Genomic DNA, 15,513 nt, shown 5'->3' with positions numbered 1-15,513 from the left:
TGGGAGGGATATGAGTGGATGGGAGATGATGGGGAGGATGGGAGGACGTGAGGGAGAAGGAGCTGGGATTGGAATGTAAAATATGATTGTTTTTAAAATAAAAATAAATGAATCAAAGTGAAATAAAATAAAAAGGGGGGCAGGCACTCTATCTTGTGTGCTCGTCAGAGATTGGATTTCTGCTTGCATTCACCCCTGGGCAGAACGGAAGACAGCAGCGGCTCTCTAGCTTCTTGTATTCGTGGCTGCTTTCCAATAAATCTTGATATCCTTTTATTCGAGTTCTCAAGGGTTCACATACATTTGCCTACACAGATCTCTCTGAGTTTGAGGACAATCTGATCTATACAGAGAGTTCTAGAGCAGCCAAGGCTACACAGAAAAATCCTGCTCAAAAAACAAGCAAAAAAACAAAACACCCCCCCCCAAAAAAAAACAACAACAAACAAACCAAAAAAGAGACTCTGGAGCCACTGAAAGCTTGAAAGCTGCCAACCAGCTTTGAAGAATTTTTTTTATTTTAATGAATTTAAATGAATTAATTTTTTCTGAGTGTTCAAGAATCAAAATGAAACAGCCACATTTATCCTAACACAAAGCCAAATAAAAATCAGGTCTCTTGGTCATTCTCTTATCATATAATAATAGAAGCCTTCCAGAAGCTCCATCACCCCAAGTCCACCAGCTGTCACTCAGTACAAGACCTTGAGTTCTGAGCCATCCAATACTCACACATTGTCTTCTAGGCAGATCTTGGGCCCCACAACATTGGCTGCTCCACTGGCCATTTTAAAAGCAAAATGCTTCTCAGGGCATGCTTTAGAGATTCCACATTTGTACCTGGGAGGCTTCGTAGCTTCGGGAGAACAGAAACATGCTTCAGATTTCAGATTTCAAACAACACACACACATTAATATTATTAAGGTACACTTAGGGGATGGAGGGACAAGTCAGTGATTAAGAGCACTGGCTGCTTTACCCGAGGACCCAGGTTCAATTCCCAGTACCCACATGGTGGCTCATAACCATCTGTCCCTGTAGTTCCAAAGGAGCAGATGCCCTCTCCTAGATTCGTTGAGCACAATACATGCGGTCAGCGCATACACACAGGCAGGCAAAACACCATACATATGAAAAAATAATTTAAAAAGAGAGATACACATACTTAAAAATAAATACAAAATTTTAAAATCTGCTCGAACTTTTCCACCTAAGGGTATTGAAAAAAGAAGCATGGAAGAAAGGCAGGCAACCCCCCCCCCCCAATAAAAAGACACAAGAATACAACTTAGACCTTCCTGGGGAATGAACCAACTACTGAAAGAAATGGATAATGCCATTGATCTTGCTGAGCAAGGTAGATGTCAATTATTCTTGAAGTTATCTTTAAATTTCTGGGTGCCTGGGGCTTTTTAATTGCTCCTTTGTATGTCTAATGCATCATACCAGGATCAGTAAAATCTTGGTCTTTCCATCCATCCAGGGACAAGCTGCAGCTGACTCTCTTGTTGGCTCTCACTGGCTATGATCACACCCCAAGGCTGGAACCCAGGCATAGAGCAAACGCTTATTGACCATGAAGAACTTATGATATCAGGCTGCCCAATTAAATGACAGCTGTATAATTTCAAAACTCAACTTCTCCTTCAGTGTTTGTTCACACAAATTGCCCACATTGCTTGAACATAACCTTTCACAGGGCCACACACAGGATACAACATCTAGAGAACAATAAGGTGAGGGACTTACAGCGAGCAGTTGAGTCCAGTGCAGACCGAGCTAAGAAGAGAAACAGTTAACATCATTAGAAAACACAGAAACTTCTAATAAGCCATGGGAATACATGTTCAGGTGACTGCTCACCTGTATTGGTACACAGTAAATACCAATATTGTGTCAGAAGCAGTACCCACTACAAATTCATTATGGACAAGTGTGTGTTGAAATCATAGACAGTAGTGTTTCATTGCTGAAAAATCATGTTAAACTTATTTATTTATTTATTTAGGTTTTTATTTTTTGCAGGAAGGGGGGGGCAAGGGTAAGACAAGATTTCTCTGTGTAGCCCTGGCTGTCCTGGAACTTGTGCTGTAGAGCAGGCTGGCCTTGAACTTACAGAGATCCACATGCCTCTGCTTCCCAAGTGTTGGCATTAAAAAAGGGGTGCACCATCGCCATCACCACCTGGTTCATTTTAAACTTTACATTTTGTTTAATTATTTGCTACAAATTCAAACCCTACTTAGAACATTAGTCTGAAAACATACCTTTAAAAGACTACTAACTGGGGGGCTGGAGAGATGACTCAGAGGTTAAGAACACTGGCTGCTCTTCCAGAGGTCCTGAGTTCAATTCCCAGCAACTACATGGTGCCTCTCAAACATCTCTACTGAAATCTGGTGCCCTCTTCTGGCCTGCAGGCATATATGCAGACAGAATGCTGTATACATAGTATCTTTAGGAAAAAAAGACTACTGTGTTGGTGAACAATACTGTGTTTAAATGCTGCTGCAGCTGAGCTGGGCTGGTGCCCTGGAGAATAGGCATAAATCTACCTTGGGGTTTGGTGAAAATCTGAGAGTACAACAATCTGGGAGGGTGAACGTCGGGGAAACCTGAATTTCTCCACAACAGGTGTGTACGGTAAGAAAGGTCTAATGAAACCAATACTGTTACTGGGTGATCCATGTTTCATCAGTTTCCAGGAAGGGAGAAGGTCAACTCCTAACACCCACAGTGGGTCTCCACTGCTCTCCATCGAAATACACTTAGTGTCTGATCCCAGTCCAAGGGATTTTAACACAGACCATCAAAGTGCCACAGACAGCTGGTTTCTGATGTGGCTAATAAGTACACAGTGTGACACACACTGGCCAGCTGTCTAACTATAAATAGTCACTTAGTTTTTACTTCTGGACTATTTTTGATAACTGTGAATTTCCTGTAAGTCCGCTATTCAAATTAGGGAACAGCAAGTTGAAGCAGAAAGAGAGTATCTGGATGTTTCAAGAGAAGAGGCCAAGTCAGCAGCTCCGGCACTCAATAGAATTCAATAGAACACTGTTAAACGTAGCGTTCACACATAGATGTGTGAACATCTATGATGTAGGGAAGGAATACAGCATGGACTATAGCAAAACAGCCTGCCCCCTCTCTAGAACCTAAATACAGAGACAATTCCCACGAAGAGAGAGAGACCTGGAAAAGCTAATCACGAAATAGAAGAAGGGAGGGAGAGGGAGGCCATCCATCCAGGCCCTGGCTTTTCCTTGCTCATTCTTTCCATTTCCTTACATAATTAGAGATTTGATCTGAAGCGTTCACTTTTTTAAATGGGAAAACTAAGCCCCAGAGCAGAATCAGCAACATGAAGACCCGAAATTCTCAACTTCGGTCTGTCGTTAAGAAGCAAACAGACAAGATAGCACAGTGGGTTGGGGACTTGACACCAAGCTGGCTCAGGTCTGAGTCGACCTACAAAGACCCTGCTGGTTGCTGGATTTTTTAAAAAAGTAGACAGATTCAGAGCTTCTAAGGAAACAACACAGACAGGGCTTAGGCTCAGAAATGGACTGACTTGGGGGCAGGGGGTGTTGTAAAGGAAGGAGTCAGGGACATTGGCTTGGCTTACAAGTACTTACATCCATTCACAGTAGGAATGATCAAAACACTTTCTCTGCACTCAAGACCTTTATAACTAGGTAAGCAGGGGCGGGTGTGTGTGCGCATGTGCGTGTGCGTGTGCGTGTGCGTGTGCGTGTGTGTGTGTATACACACTACTGATGGATTCTACCCACCATGTTTTAAGACATTTGGTGAAGATCTAAGAGCAACAATTTGAAGGTCAGCTAGAAACAAGACCTGGGAGTCGGACAGGAACTGGAATATGAGCAAACTGAGAAGGGCATCCAGGGAGGGCAGAATCCGAGGACATCAACGTTCAAGTACTGACAGAAGAAACTTAGGAGCCTGGAGTGATGTGCAAGAGAAGCAAAGGCCAAGTGACTATAAAATGGTTGGATCAGGACTGGAGACTTGACTCTGCAGTTACGAGCACTTGTTATTGTTATAAAGGGCCTGGGTTCAATCCCAGCACCCACAGGGAGGCTCACCACCTCTGTGGCACCAAGTCCAAATGTGCTGTCTAGAAGTACCTTCTCTAGCTTCCAACAATGGTAGCTGAATGCCTCCAGAAGAGATCCAGTATTCACTTTATATAGTATGAGATAAATATAATCATTTCCACTGGAGTATATGAACCTTACATTCTATTCTTCACCCTCATAATAACATACTTACGGTCACGGTTGTAGGGCAGTGGTTATAAGCACTTGCCTAGCATCCACAAGCCCTGGGTTTGACTATTAGTGCCTCAAAGGAGAGAGAAATGGTAGGGTGGGCATTGTGATGGCGCACACTTGTAACCCTTGCACTTGGAGAGTAGGGTGAGGCAGGAGGATCACAAGTTGGAGGACGACCATGGCTCACTGTGAGTTCTGAAAGAGCCTGCAGTGCCACAGGAAAACCATAGTACACCTCTAGAAGAGAAACATCTGAAAATCAGTAAGATGGAGGACTATCTAAACAAGCATTAAATATAACTGGCTCCATTTTATTAACTTAGGGGTTTGTTTCAAACTGAATTAAGAACATAGCACAATGGCAGAAGACTCACATAGCATGCACAAGGCACTGGAATGGGTCCCTAGCCTTGAAAAACGTTTTTTGAGTTAATGTACAGTGACAACCAAAAAACACCAAATAATGGGCAAAAATGAAAATCACGGGAAAAAGAAACAAGATGATGAAGGACCAACATGGACAATCCATTTCTCTGATGCTTCTTACAAGCTAGATCTGGGTCCGTTTTCTAGCAGCCGACTCAAATGAAGAAACAATTTAAACAAGCCAGTGTGAGCATTTTAGAGCCACGATTAATGCTTCTCACCACTGTGTAGCAAGTGGTCATTTAAATATGCTTAAAATGTCAAACAGAACTGATTGCCTCATACTGGCTTTATTCTTACATACATTCTGCTCTTTAGAATATTATAATGAATGGCATTAACTCACATGACATTTCTTTTTCTAGACAGACAAAGCAGCAGCGAACCCATGCTGAGAACTTACACTTTGGACAGTCCTATTAAGAATAAGATTCCGGGGCTGGGGAGACAGCTTCTCGGGGAAGAGCACTGGCTGCCCTTCCAGATTAACCAGGTTCTATTCTCAGCACACACAGAAACTCACAACTGGATGTTAACTCAAGCTCCAGGGTATAAGATGCCCTCTTCTGGCCTCTGAGGGCATCAGGCAGGTACAAAGTGCACAGACACACATGCAGGCAAAAGACCCATACACATAAAATAATAAAATATAATTTTCTTAAAAAGAATCAAGTTCTTCTATAGTAGAGACAGCAGCTAACTCAAGAAACTCCTCAATACTCAAAGTGCTACAGGAACGTGTGACTACTGAGGGCTCAGCCCTATACAGGACATGTGTACCACACTCTCTCTGAAGCTCAGAGAGCATCATGGAAGAGGGAACAGAAAGAATTTAAGGGTGTGGGGGGGTGAGAAGTGCTGTTTCCTAGACATAACACGGCCGTACCCTCAAGACATCCCATCAGCTGTGATTATGGGCACAAGACTGTGCCTGTCAACATACCAACATGGATGGGGAGGAAACTGTGAGATACTACTCCTCCCTGAGCAACCACTACAGTAAGAAAGAGAGCCACGGTTTTCAGTGGTGTAGCCACTGGCAGGGTCCCCATGTTCCAGTAAACAACCCTAAACCCATGTTCATGTGAGCAAGCCTAAACTGAATGGGTTGCAAAACAATAAGTAAATAAATAAATAAATAAATGAATAAATAAATAAATAAAAAGACGTGAAACTAGGAGAGTGTGGAATCAATAGCAGTAAAAGTATTATTTTAAAAAGGGGGAGAGGTGAAACTTACCAAATAGATTTCCTAAGCTTGCATCCATTTTAATTTCAAATACTTGAGAAATAACATAAAATGTCAATAAAAATACTGCGACAGCCACCACCAACTTTGCAGCTCCTAGAAAAAAGGCAGAAGTAACTCAGCGTGGTTTTATAAGCCAACAGAATTTCTGCTACACAAATACTACATTTCCACAAAAGCATTAAGACGAACACAGTCCTGTTTTGTAATCTACTAGATCTCAGTGTTATTGGAGTTACAATGATTGCATGATACCCACAATCACAGACCTCTCAGACACAAGACAAGGTGGGGTGGTTTATCCACCAGCAGCTGCTTGCTGACTACAGGTGTCCTGCTGAGTGGAACTCCACTGCCATGTCTGCAGGACTACATAACTCTAATCCTTTGCAGTCCTAAAGAGCAGTGCCCTCTGGTAATGATACAAAACACTGGACCTGGAGATGCCAAGACCTGGACCTCCAGGAAATCAGGAGTTGAAGTGAAATATAGCAAGCTTACTGTCCTATCACCAACCCATCACCTGGAGCTATCTAACCCCATGGGGAACTGCAAACATTAACTTCTTCCTCTGGCTTAATACCTATTTACGACAGGACTTTGCCCATGGAGACAGGCTTCGCCATCACAGTGACTTGCTTACATGATAAGCTCCGTGAGGACACACTCTCAACTTTAGACTTTGCATCTTTATGGTGTCAGAGCACCTTACAATAGTATGAATTACCTCTTACTCTAAGCAGATCATAAAGGACTAGGTAAGAAAGGGAATGAACAACGCCAGAGCAGCAGTTTCCCTTCTAACCTCTGGATTTCAGACACAACGTGTTTATTTGGCAACAGTACTAGCGTATTCATGTCTACACAACCTCAATTGCCCATTCCTACTAATAGTTTAGGTTTAATCTCTACTGATATGAATGAGGTAGACAGAATCAGCAGCCATCTAACCTTAAAAAGAAAAAAAAATAATTCCAGAGATGAAGTAATGCTCTAAGATTACATATAAACCAGTGCCTGTACATGCAACAGAGTCCCCCTGCAAAAACCTAGTGGCCTGTACAGTAAATACATCATGCTAATACTAAATGACATACACTTCCGGGAAGGGGGGGTGGCACCAAATTCAATATAGTAGGTAAGAAAGAATTTAAAAAAAAAAAAATCATCTAATCTCATAGACCCACGAGAACAGTCTAGGTCCTCAGAGGGGAGGGCCAGAGGAAACTGAAGATGTTTGGAAAGGCTGATGATGCTGAAAGGCAGCCACACCCAGAGCCTCCTCAGGATATTTCCAGACCCTCTATTCATAGCTAAACATGAAGAGATATAAGAAAAATCTTGATACCTTCCTTCCAATTCAACTGGGAATCTAAAACTGCTCTAAAAACAGAGCCTTAACCAGTTCTACTAATACAGGAGTGAAGTGGCAATGAGTGCATCCAACTAACCCTTCTCACCTCCATCTCCTCACTTCTTCCCTCCAAAGGCTGCTCTTCCTGTTCTTTAGAGCCACAACTGGCTACTTGCATTTTTAGCATGTAAGAGCAAACTTCCTTTTGGTTTGGACTTCCTCCTCCCAGGATCTAGCTGAGTGTCTCATACAACGCAGTCTCTCACCACATATATGCTCAAGAAATGAATCACAGCAGGAGCACACACTGTTTTCATCATGGAAGACTGAGACCAGTGGCTTGGCAGTGACAGATTGCATGCTGGTCTTCTAGTTTATTTTCGAGCAACCATGGGCATGTGTAATAGGGGATAATCCCTCATTGTCTTCTAAAACAGGTAGCAGATAAATGAAGCTTGCATTGTTCAAGGCTGAAGTTGGATAGCACTGATCAGCGGCAGCACGGGGTCCTTTCTTTCTTAACACGTATGTAATGTATGTGTCAGTGGTTTTGCCTGAGTGTATGCACGTCAATGTGTGTGCCCAGGGCTCACGGAAGTCAGAAGAGGGTGTCAGATCCCCTGAATTAGTCACAGATGGTTGTGAGTCACTGTGTGGATACTGGGAACTGAGCCTGGGTCCTCAGGAGCAAAAGCGTCACTGAGGAGTGCTCTTACCCTCTGGCCCATCTCTCCAGCCCCAGCACTGAGTTTAAAACCAGGACCTGTTCACTTAATGCTGGTCTGGAACAAGGAAGAAACAGATGCTCCAAGAGACAGAAAAGTTAGCATCAGGGACACATAGTCTCTACAGTGGGAGAGTCCAGGAGCTTGCTATAGACTATTGGACCCAAAGTCCAATGCCAGCTTTGGAGGGGCTTATCATATGGCACCATGACTCCCATTCCTGACTTGGTGTGCCATTCCCTCCTTCTTCCTTCTAGCCACTGACAGCACTGTTTTGAGTCTGTTCCTACAGTTATAAGCTAAAGGTCATTACATTTAAGGCTACGGAAGCCTTTCAGAGAAACCAGAATTTAGAAGGTATTAATTAGTTCAAAGCAGTGAACTAGTAACTTATCCTCCTTATCTGTCCATTAAAGGCAGGGCCCCCCAGCCTATGCCAAGAAAAGATGAACATAAAAACTAGATGTGAAGATACTTTTACTGAAAATGAATTTGGAATTATGTGCAAAACAAGAACTTACTCTGGTCACTGCACGTAAACAGCTTATTTAAAAATCCTCAGGAGACCACGATTATAAATCGTTCGGCTGAACCCAAGACCATCCAGAAAGGAAAAACAAAGCAAAGCAAACAAGAGTCTCACATGTTTTGAAAAAAGCAAGTTCTTGGTTTCTGGAAACTTCTTCCCCCACAAAGGTCTAACTACTTAGAAATGATGCTTTGTAACTTCACAGCAGAGAGTCCAATTTTTCAATTTCTACAAAGCATTTGCAGCAACCGTCAGTTAATTTGGTTTTAATAATCACGTTGTTTGACCAACTCTGCTTGATTCTATATAATTATAAGCAAACAAAGAAGAGGGTTTTGTTTTGTTTTGTTTTTCCCCACCTGCCTTGGCTTCTGGCATCTCTGAGACTGTGAAAATCCTTGGTTTGCTTATAGAAAACAACAATTAAGAATAAGACTAAGTAATAAGATTTTGGAGGACCAACCTGCTTTCTTTCCCCTGTCACAGATTTAGCAGAGTTCCTCAGCGCAATGGCCTTTGGGGGTGGGGAGGCTGTGGCTGGAGGATTCACGTTGGAAACAAGAACAACCGAGTGTTCATGGATCTACCCTTCATAGATGCTTACTTATCAATACCTATGCTAACACTAGGGACACCTAGCAAGGACTTCCAATGCATATAGCGCACTACTTCAGATTGCTGTCAATGTTCTGGATTTCTATCTAAACTAATAATTCATAGCAAAACCACATTTTACTAAATTCTTCATGTACATTACACTTCACTGCACATAGGAGAGAGTTCTATTTTAGAATTCCTTTTTTTCTTGATGGCTAGATCTTAGCAAGAAAAAGCCAGTCTCCTTTGCATTTCCAAGATCATTCTTTATTTGAGTATTTTACATGGATTACTAGGCAAATAAGCTCACCACATAAGAGATGAACATTAATATTTGGAAGACTTTCAGTAAAAGATTTATCTACAAAAACCTATGTAATACGTACTAAACATACAAGTTGAGATTTGTTGATTACATAAAACAGAAAGTCTAAATTTGATTTAATTTACTTTGGCCTGGTACTCAACTTTCAGAAACATTATGGTATGGTGGCACCTGCATATAATCTCTAAATCAGGGACAGTTTGAATCAGTTTAGACAAGGAAACAAGACCCACCATAAAAGGGGGCTGGAAGGAGGAGAACGAAGAAGAATGGATGAATTATGAACCCTCTGCTTTCGTCATTATTGAGCAAACAGGTTATAAAGTAAATGATAAGATCAAAAATTATTTTCACTGGATTAAATAAATATCTTACCTGCTACCCTCATTTTTGCTTTTCCAGCCTATGGCACTTCTCACAAGTAAGGTCCTAAAAATCAAAAGAAAAAGCAAACAACATGGATTATTCGATGAATTGTCTTCCTTAGACGGAGCTTATTTTAGAATGTATGCATGAAACCAACTAAGTAAATATCATGACATTTCTAAGTATTCTATGCATAGCAAAAAAAAAAAAAAAGTCAGAAGAAGTTGCCTTGCTTGTGTCTCCCACTGTCCTTTGCTTCCTTCATGCCCCCTGCATACAGAGGTTAGCTATTACCCTCAGTGAGTTCACATCCGTTAGGAGCTCACAACATTCAGATTCAAACACTGGTTAGTTAACACGTCAGTAAGCCCTTTACTGAGTAACAGGAAACCATTGAGAAATGGTGGTTAGCTAGGCCGGTTCATTCCAGCACAGGACGCTACTTCATTTTTCATGTCGTGACTGGATATCACTGCTGAACACGCTCACACACAGCAAATGCTGGATTTAATACTAGATCCCTTTCGCGCTTTTTAATTCCCATAGGCAAAATAACATATCTAGAGGCTTAGAATTATAATTTTAAGTACTCCAGCAATTATCATTACTGACAGAATGTTATTCATCAAAGAAACTATTCTTTGATATTATTTTACCAGCTGACAACAATGCTAGAAAAAAAAAAGCCATGTGTGTGTGTGTGCTTTTCCTTCCTACAAAACAACTCAAAATGGAACTGTAAATAAGAATTCTATACCAAAGCCACACCCACATTCAGCTAGACAGTCAACGTTTTGTAAAGGAAGAGAATTCAAGGGTAGGTTTTAAATAATGGATTCTATTGATCAGAAATAAATTACTTCTATTGAAGGGACCAGCTCCCCATTTCGGCAGCCATAACAGCTGAACACGTGCTTGTCTGACCTTGCCTTGGTCACTAAGCCTGAGCCTGTGCGTACCCCTAGACACTCACTCCCCTTCCCTGCCCTACAAGATCTCTATGCAGACGCTTCAAGATGTCTTTCCTAGCCATCCGCCATGATGGGTGGATGGTGGAAAGGCCCCAGCTAACATGGGGTTAGCTCGTTAAACAACAATAATAAAATCTCATGCTGTTTGCATCAAGCTTTCGACTCCGCATGGTGATTGGGGTGACCGAGGTCCTGGGCTGGGATCCTGGGGGCCTGAGCTTCTGGGGGTCTTACACTATGATCTCTTGCACATGCACTGTGGCACACAGGTCTCCAAATACAAGCATATACACATATACACAGGCATGAACACACACATACTGATCTAATTAATACTTCACAGATAGTTCAAAAAAGAAAAAAGAAAACAAACAAACAAAAAAAACCTTTCCCCAAAGGACACTGAAAAGAATATCCAGTTTTCTCATTCATAGAAAAAGAAAGAGGATGGGGCCCAGCATAGCTCCCAATCCCCTATGTCCTCTGCTGGCTCCCTTTCTTCTGCAAAATCTAAGGGGGGGGGGGAGTTGAGAGACAATGACAAAAACACACACAAAGAAAACTAACACTTAACTGGGTTGTTCACTATTGGTATTTTTTTCCTTTGTTATCTATGTGAACACCTTGTATATTATAGTCAAAGTCAATACTATCTATTTAAAGTCCTTAGTCACCAGTTGGAATTCTATAAGAAAAGAAGAGATACTGAAAAGTATCCAAAAGACTTTACTAGATAAACGATGGGGGTGGGGTGGCTTCTCAAAAGAGAACTCCTACAGGTCATAAATCCTCTTCTGGCTGCCAGTGAAATTGAACTCTGCATTCATAACGCATGCATGGCCTTTCCTCCCCTTTCATATGCCAGAATAATTTCACTCCTATCTGAGTGTGGCCTAGGAAAATTTCTTTGGAAATGTGATAAGCAGTTTGGTACCAGACACCTGCTGTTCTATTTCAGCTTCCATTGCAGGCAGAGAGCACACCTGTATAATTACAGTCACCAGCCGCCTGCTCACTCTTCCCAGCAATTCTGCTTCTGAACTCATCACAGGCCGCTCTATAAGCAACTACATTTGTGAATACAATTGTTTTCCATTAAAATATCTTAGGGATTTAATATTTGGGAAAATTTCTACATTAAAATCTCACCAAAGTGCCTTAGTCATTAACACATCTTTAATTAATTTCCTTAATTAACTTTCTTGCATCTTTAATGATGCAAAAGTGTAAATCCGAAGAACAGGAATACTGAAAGAGATTTCAGGGCAAAAAATGGTGCCTGTTTATGATGTGCTAATTCCAAACCAAGCCTGGCTGTTTAGAGAGCATTTGAAGACTTACAACAATCTGAGATAGTGGAAGAATCAGCTCATGAAGACTTCAAGCAATCAAAGAGAGACAGGTCCAGAGGCAATGAACACAACACTGAAGGAATAAAAAGGCCGCGGCTAAAAACTCAGAATGCTAATCTACATAGTCGGTAAGAGGGAGAAACAGAAATTGGAACTAGTTGCCAAAACCAGAATATTAGTCATTGAGAATATTCCTAGAATAAATAAGCATGTAAATATTTAAGACAGGATACTTAAGAAATTCATTGCTCCAAAAATGTAAAGATAGACCAAAAACAAGTTTCCGAATTTTAGGTAGGTAAGGATGCTAAATGAAGGAAGGGTGCAATGTCACCTGAAAGTCAAATCAGGGAGGGCCACACTGGCTGGCCCCTGGGTGAAGGAGCATTGACCTGAAGTGTATAGTCAGTGTGAGGCCTAGGGTAAAGGAGAGAACCTAAAGCAGGAACTCGAGAGGCCAACCCCACTTATCTGGATGTTCTCATTAAACTTTTCCTTTACCCCAACTACATAGTTTTGTCCAAATATAATAATACGTTGTTACTCAAAATTGGGCTGCTATGTGAATATGGAGGACCTGTCTAGAATTCATTAAAATAAGGACAAAAGTAATAAAAGCACAGATCAAATGGCACCCCCATTCCTTCCCAGAGAAATAAAGTCTAAATTACAACACTGCCCTGTATCAAAGAAACAGGCCATAAAAAAAAAATAAAAAAAAAAATTACCAGGAAGGGCTGGCTGTCTTTCCCAGTTATCTTCCCACCAGCTCTCTAGTGGCCCTGGGTATTGTGATGGCCTTACAGAGGAGGAAGAGGGGTTTGTCTATAGTCCTGAGAAGAGTAGCAAGGACGCTCACAAACAAGCCTGGTCATTTCTCCTGCCACACACTGACTGATGTACCTGTTGACAAATACCATGCCAATCAATTTGGCTTTTGAAAATTGCTCTGGGAATTGCAGATCTCTGCTGCAAACTAGCCACTCCAGAGATTTGACGGTTTGTCAAACTGACTTCAGTACCACCTTAAGACAGAAACCAGGCAAGAAAATATGCACACAAATAAATACAGTAGCATGACACTAAAAATAAAATTAACCCAGCCAAAAGAAAATTTTGTGAAGTGTATTTCACAAAATAGAGAACTACCATTCACTTTAATCCATCGTCAAGTCAGTGCTAGCCAAATAACAATTTTAACCAAACCAACAAAATTATGCTCTCAATATTTAAGTGGGCTGGGGCTTCTCTTTTGTTATTTGACTTTTCTGTGATATGTATGGATGTTGTGCATATATGTCTGAGCACCGTGTGCATGCTGTGTCCACAGAGTTCAGAAGAGGGTGTCTGATCTCCCCGGGAACAGGAATTACAGAAGACTCTGAGCCTAGTGTGGTTGCTGGGGTGGGTGTGAACCCAGTTCCTCTGTAAGAACAAGCACTCTTAACTCCTGAGCTGTCTTTCCAGCCCCCTGGGAGCTGGAACTTTTCAAGAGACTTACATAAAAACAATGTCAGGCTACAAAACAATAGATGCAGACTACACTTTCACCCTCTTTATGATGGTGAATTTCATGTGCCAACCTGACAGGGCCACAAGCTGCCCATAAATAAACACCGTTCAGGGTGTGTCTGGGAGGACCTTCTGGGATGATTAGCGCCTGAATCTAGAAAGAGGGAAGCAAAGTGCCTTTCTCAAGGGGGCTCCAATCCAGACCTGACAGCATGGGTGCTGCTGTCTAGCCTCATGCAGGTGAGCTTCCATCCATAGTTCCTGGCCCCTAACTCCATCCCACAAAGCAGGAAGGATGTCAGACTTATCCAGTTATCTGTTACTCAAGAAAACAACTTCTCTTCCCCCACTGCAAGAGATAGAAACCTCATCTACTTGTCTGTGTTGATGCTAGCCACAAATAACCTTTCTGAGAAGCTCTGACTGGCAGGTCACAAGACCCTCCTCACTCCCGAGGACTGCTGCTGAAGACAAGATGAATGGGTGGCTTCCCCATTCAGTCTACTGGCCTTAGCTCATTTCCTTTTTGTCCAACCACATTTCAACACAGCTGCCTGTGCTTCAGTCATGCCTATGTATGAATTCTCACAAAACCCCACAGGTCAGGGCCCAGAAGGCTTCCACAGGGCACAATGCTGAGGTTCCTGGGGAGTGGTTCACCGAAAAAGGGCAGGGAACAATGACACCCCCCACCATTTTCCCATACCATAACCTCTGCACCTGTTCACGAGTGTTGTTTGTAACAGCCTATAACGCAGTGAACGTTAAGTATAAACCACTCAACTTACCTGAGCCTCAGAAGGGGCTGTGGGGGGCCCTGGTTATAACTGGTCCAGCAGTTATTGTAATTGGCATTAAAAATGGGATAAGTAGTCTATGAGATCTGACACTGTCTCCAAGTACATCAGAGGACACCCACCAGGAATCTAATGCAGATCTCATTTGTTTTCTGGTTGGGAGAACTTCCATCACCTTTGAGGACACATCTTTTGCATTTATCCTGATATCTGAGTGGAGGAAGAAACACTGGCTTTTCTAACAGGGAGACTCTGATCTCTGCCTGTCTTTAGGCTGGGGAATGGTGCACAGGCACACTGGGCCATCAGCTGTGCCTGACCACTGACAATGTGCCCAAGAAAACCTGGATCTCTCTGACTCTCCAACTGTGTGAGCCCGTTTCTTCTAATACACTGCAACATATGTATAATAAATCCAATAACTACAGAAATATATAGCTGATTACACAGACCCTTTCTCTCTCTCTTTCTCTCTCTCTCCACACACATATACATACATATATGTGCATATGTATATATCTATCAACTATACATCATTTATTTTTCCAGGCAAACTTGGACTGATAAGCACTGTCAGAATGAGGAGGTAAAAAACTACATTTTTCATCCTCTGAGCATTTAATGTACAAGAGAAAAATGGGTTGGTACTGAGAGCAGGAGTGACATCTAGAAGAGTCTCTAAGGTAAAAACAAGTGGAAAGCAGCAGGTGCATACCTTAAGCCCAGCACTCAGGAGGCAGAGGTAGGCAGATCTCTGAGTTCAAGGCCAGCCTGGTCTATATAGTGAGTTGCAGGACAGCTAGAGCTAAATAGTGAGATCCTGTCTTAAAAAAAAAAAAAAAAAAAAAAAAAGGAGAAAAACACACATATACACACACACTGCAATACCATACAACATTATACATGTGACTACTGCCAGGCAAAAGCCCAGAAACTTTCTGTATAAAAGGGACAGACTGAACCAGACTGAAAATGTGCTCTGGCTTCAAGGACCACAATTTCTATCCC

At 42.0% G+C, this 15,513-nt stretch overlaps 1 protein-coding gene across 1 annotated transcript in view; it reads right to left on the bottom strand.

Annotated features, from left to right (window-relative positions):
• Fam3c (FAM3 metabolism regulating signaling molecule C) overlaps positions 1–15,513 on the bottom strand; it is a 43,201-nt gene that overhangs the window by 19,915 nt on the left and 7,773 nt on the right. The window contains exons 2-5 of the mRNA XM_027389968.2: positions 9,883–9,936; positions 5,969–6,073; positions 1,751–1,780; positions 733–856 (exon numbers count right to left, since the gene is read on the bottom strand). Coding sequence (XP_027245769.1) covers positions 733–856; positions 1,751–1,780; positions 5,969–6,073; positions 9,883–9,895 — 272 coding nt within the window. The 5' untranslated portion in view covers positions 9,896–9,936. The remainder of the gene's footprint in view (positions 1–732; positions 857–1,750; positions 1,781–5,968; positions 6,074–9,882; positions 9,937–15,513) is intronic.

This window comes from Cricetulus griseus (genome assembly GCF_003668045.3).
Source record: "Cricetulus griseus strain 17A/GY chromosome 1 unlocalized genomic scaffold, alternate assembly CriGri-PICRH-1.0 chr1_0, whole genome shotgun sequence".
NCBI lineage: Eukaryota > Metazoa > Chordata > Mammalia > Rodentia > Cricetidae > Cricetulus > Cricetulus griseus.
Note: the sequence above shows the minus strand (reverse complement) of the source record. Positions and strands in the feature narration are given on the sequence as shown.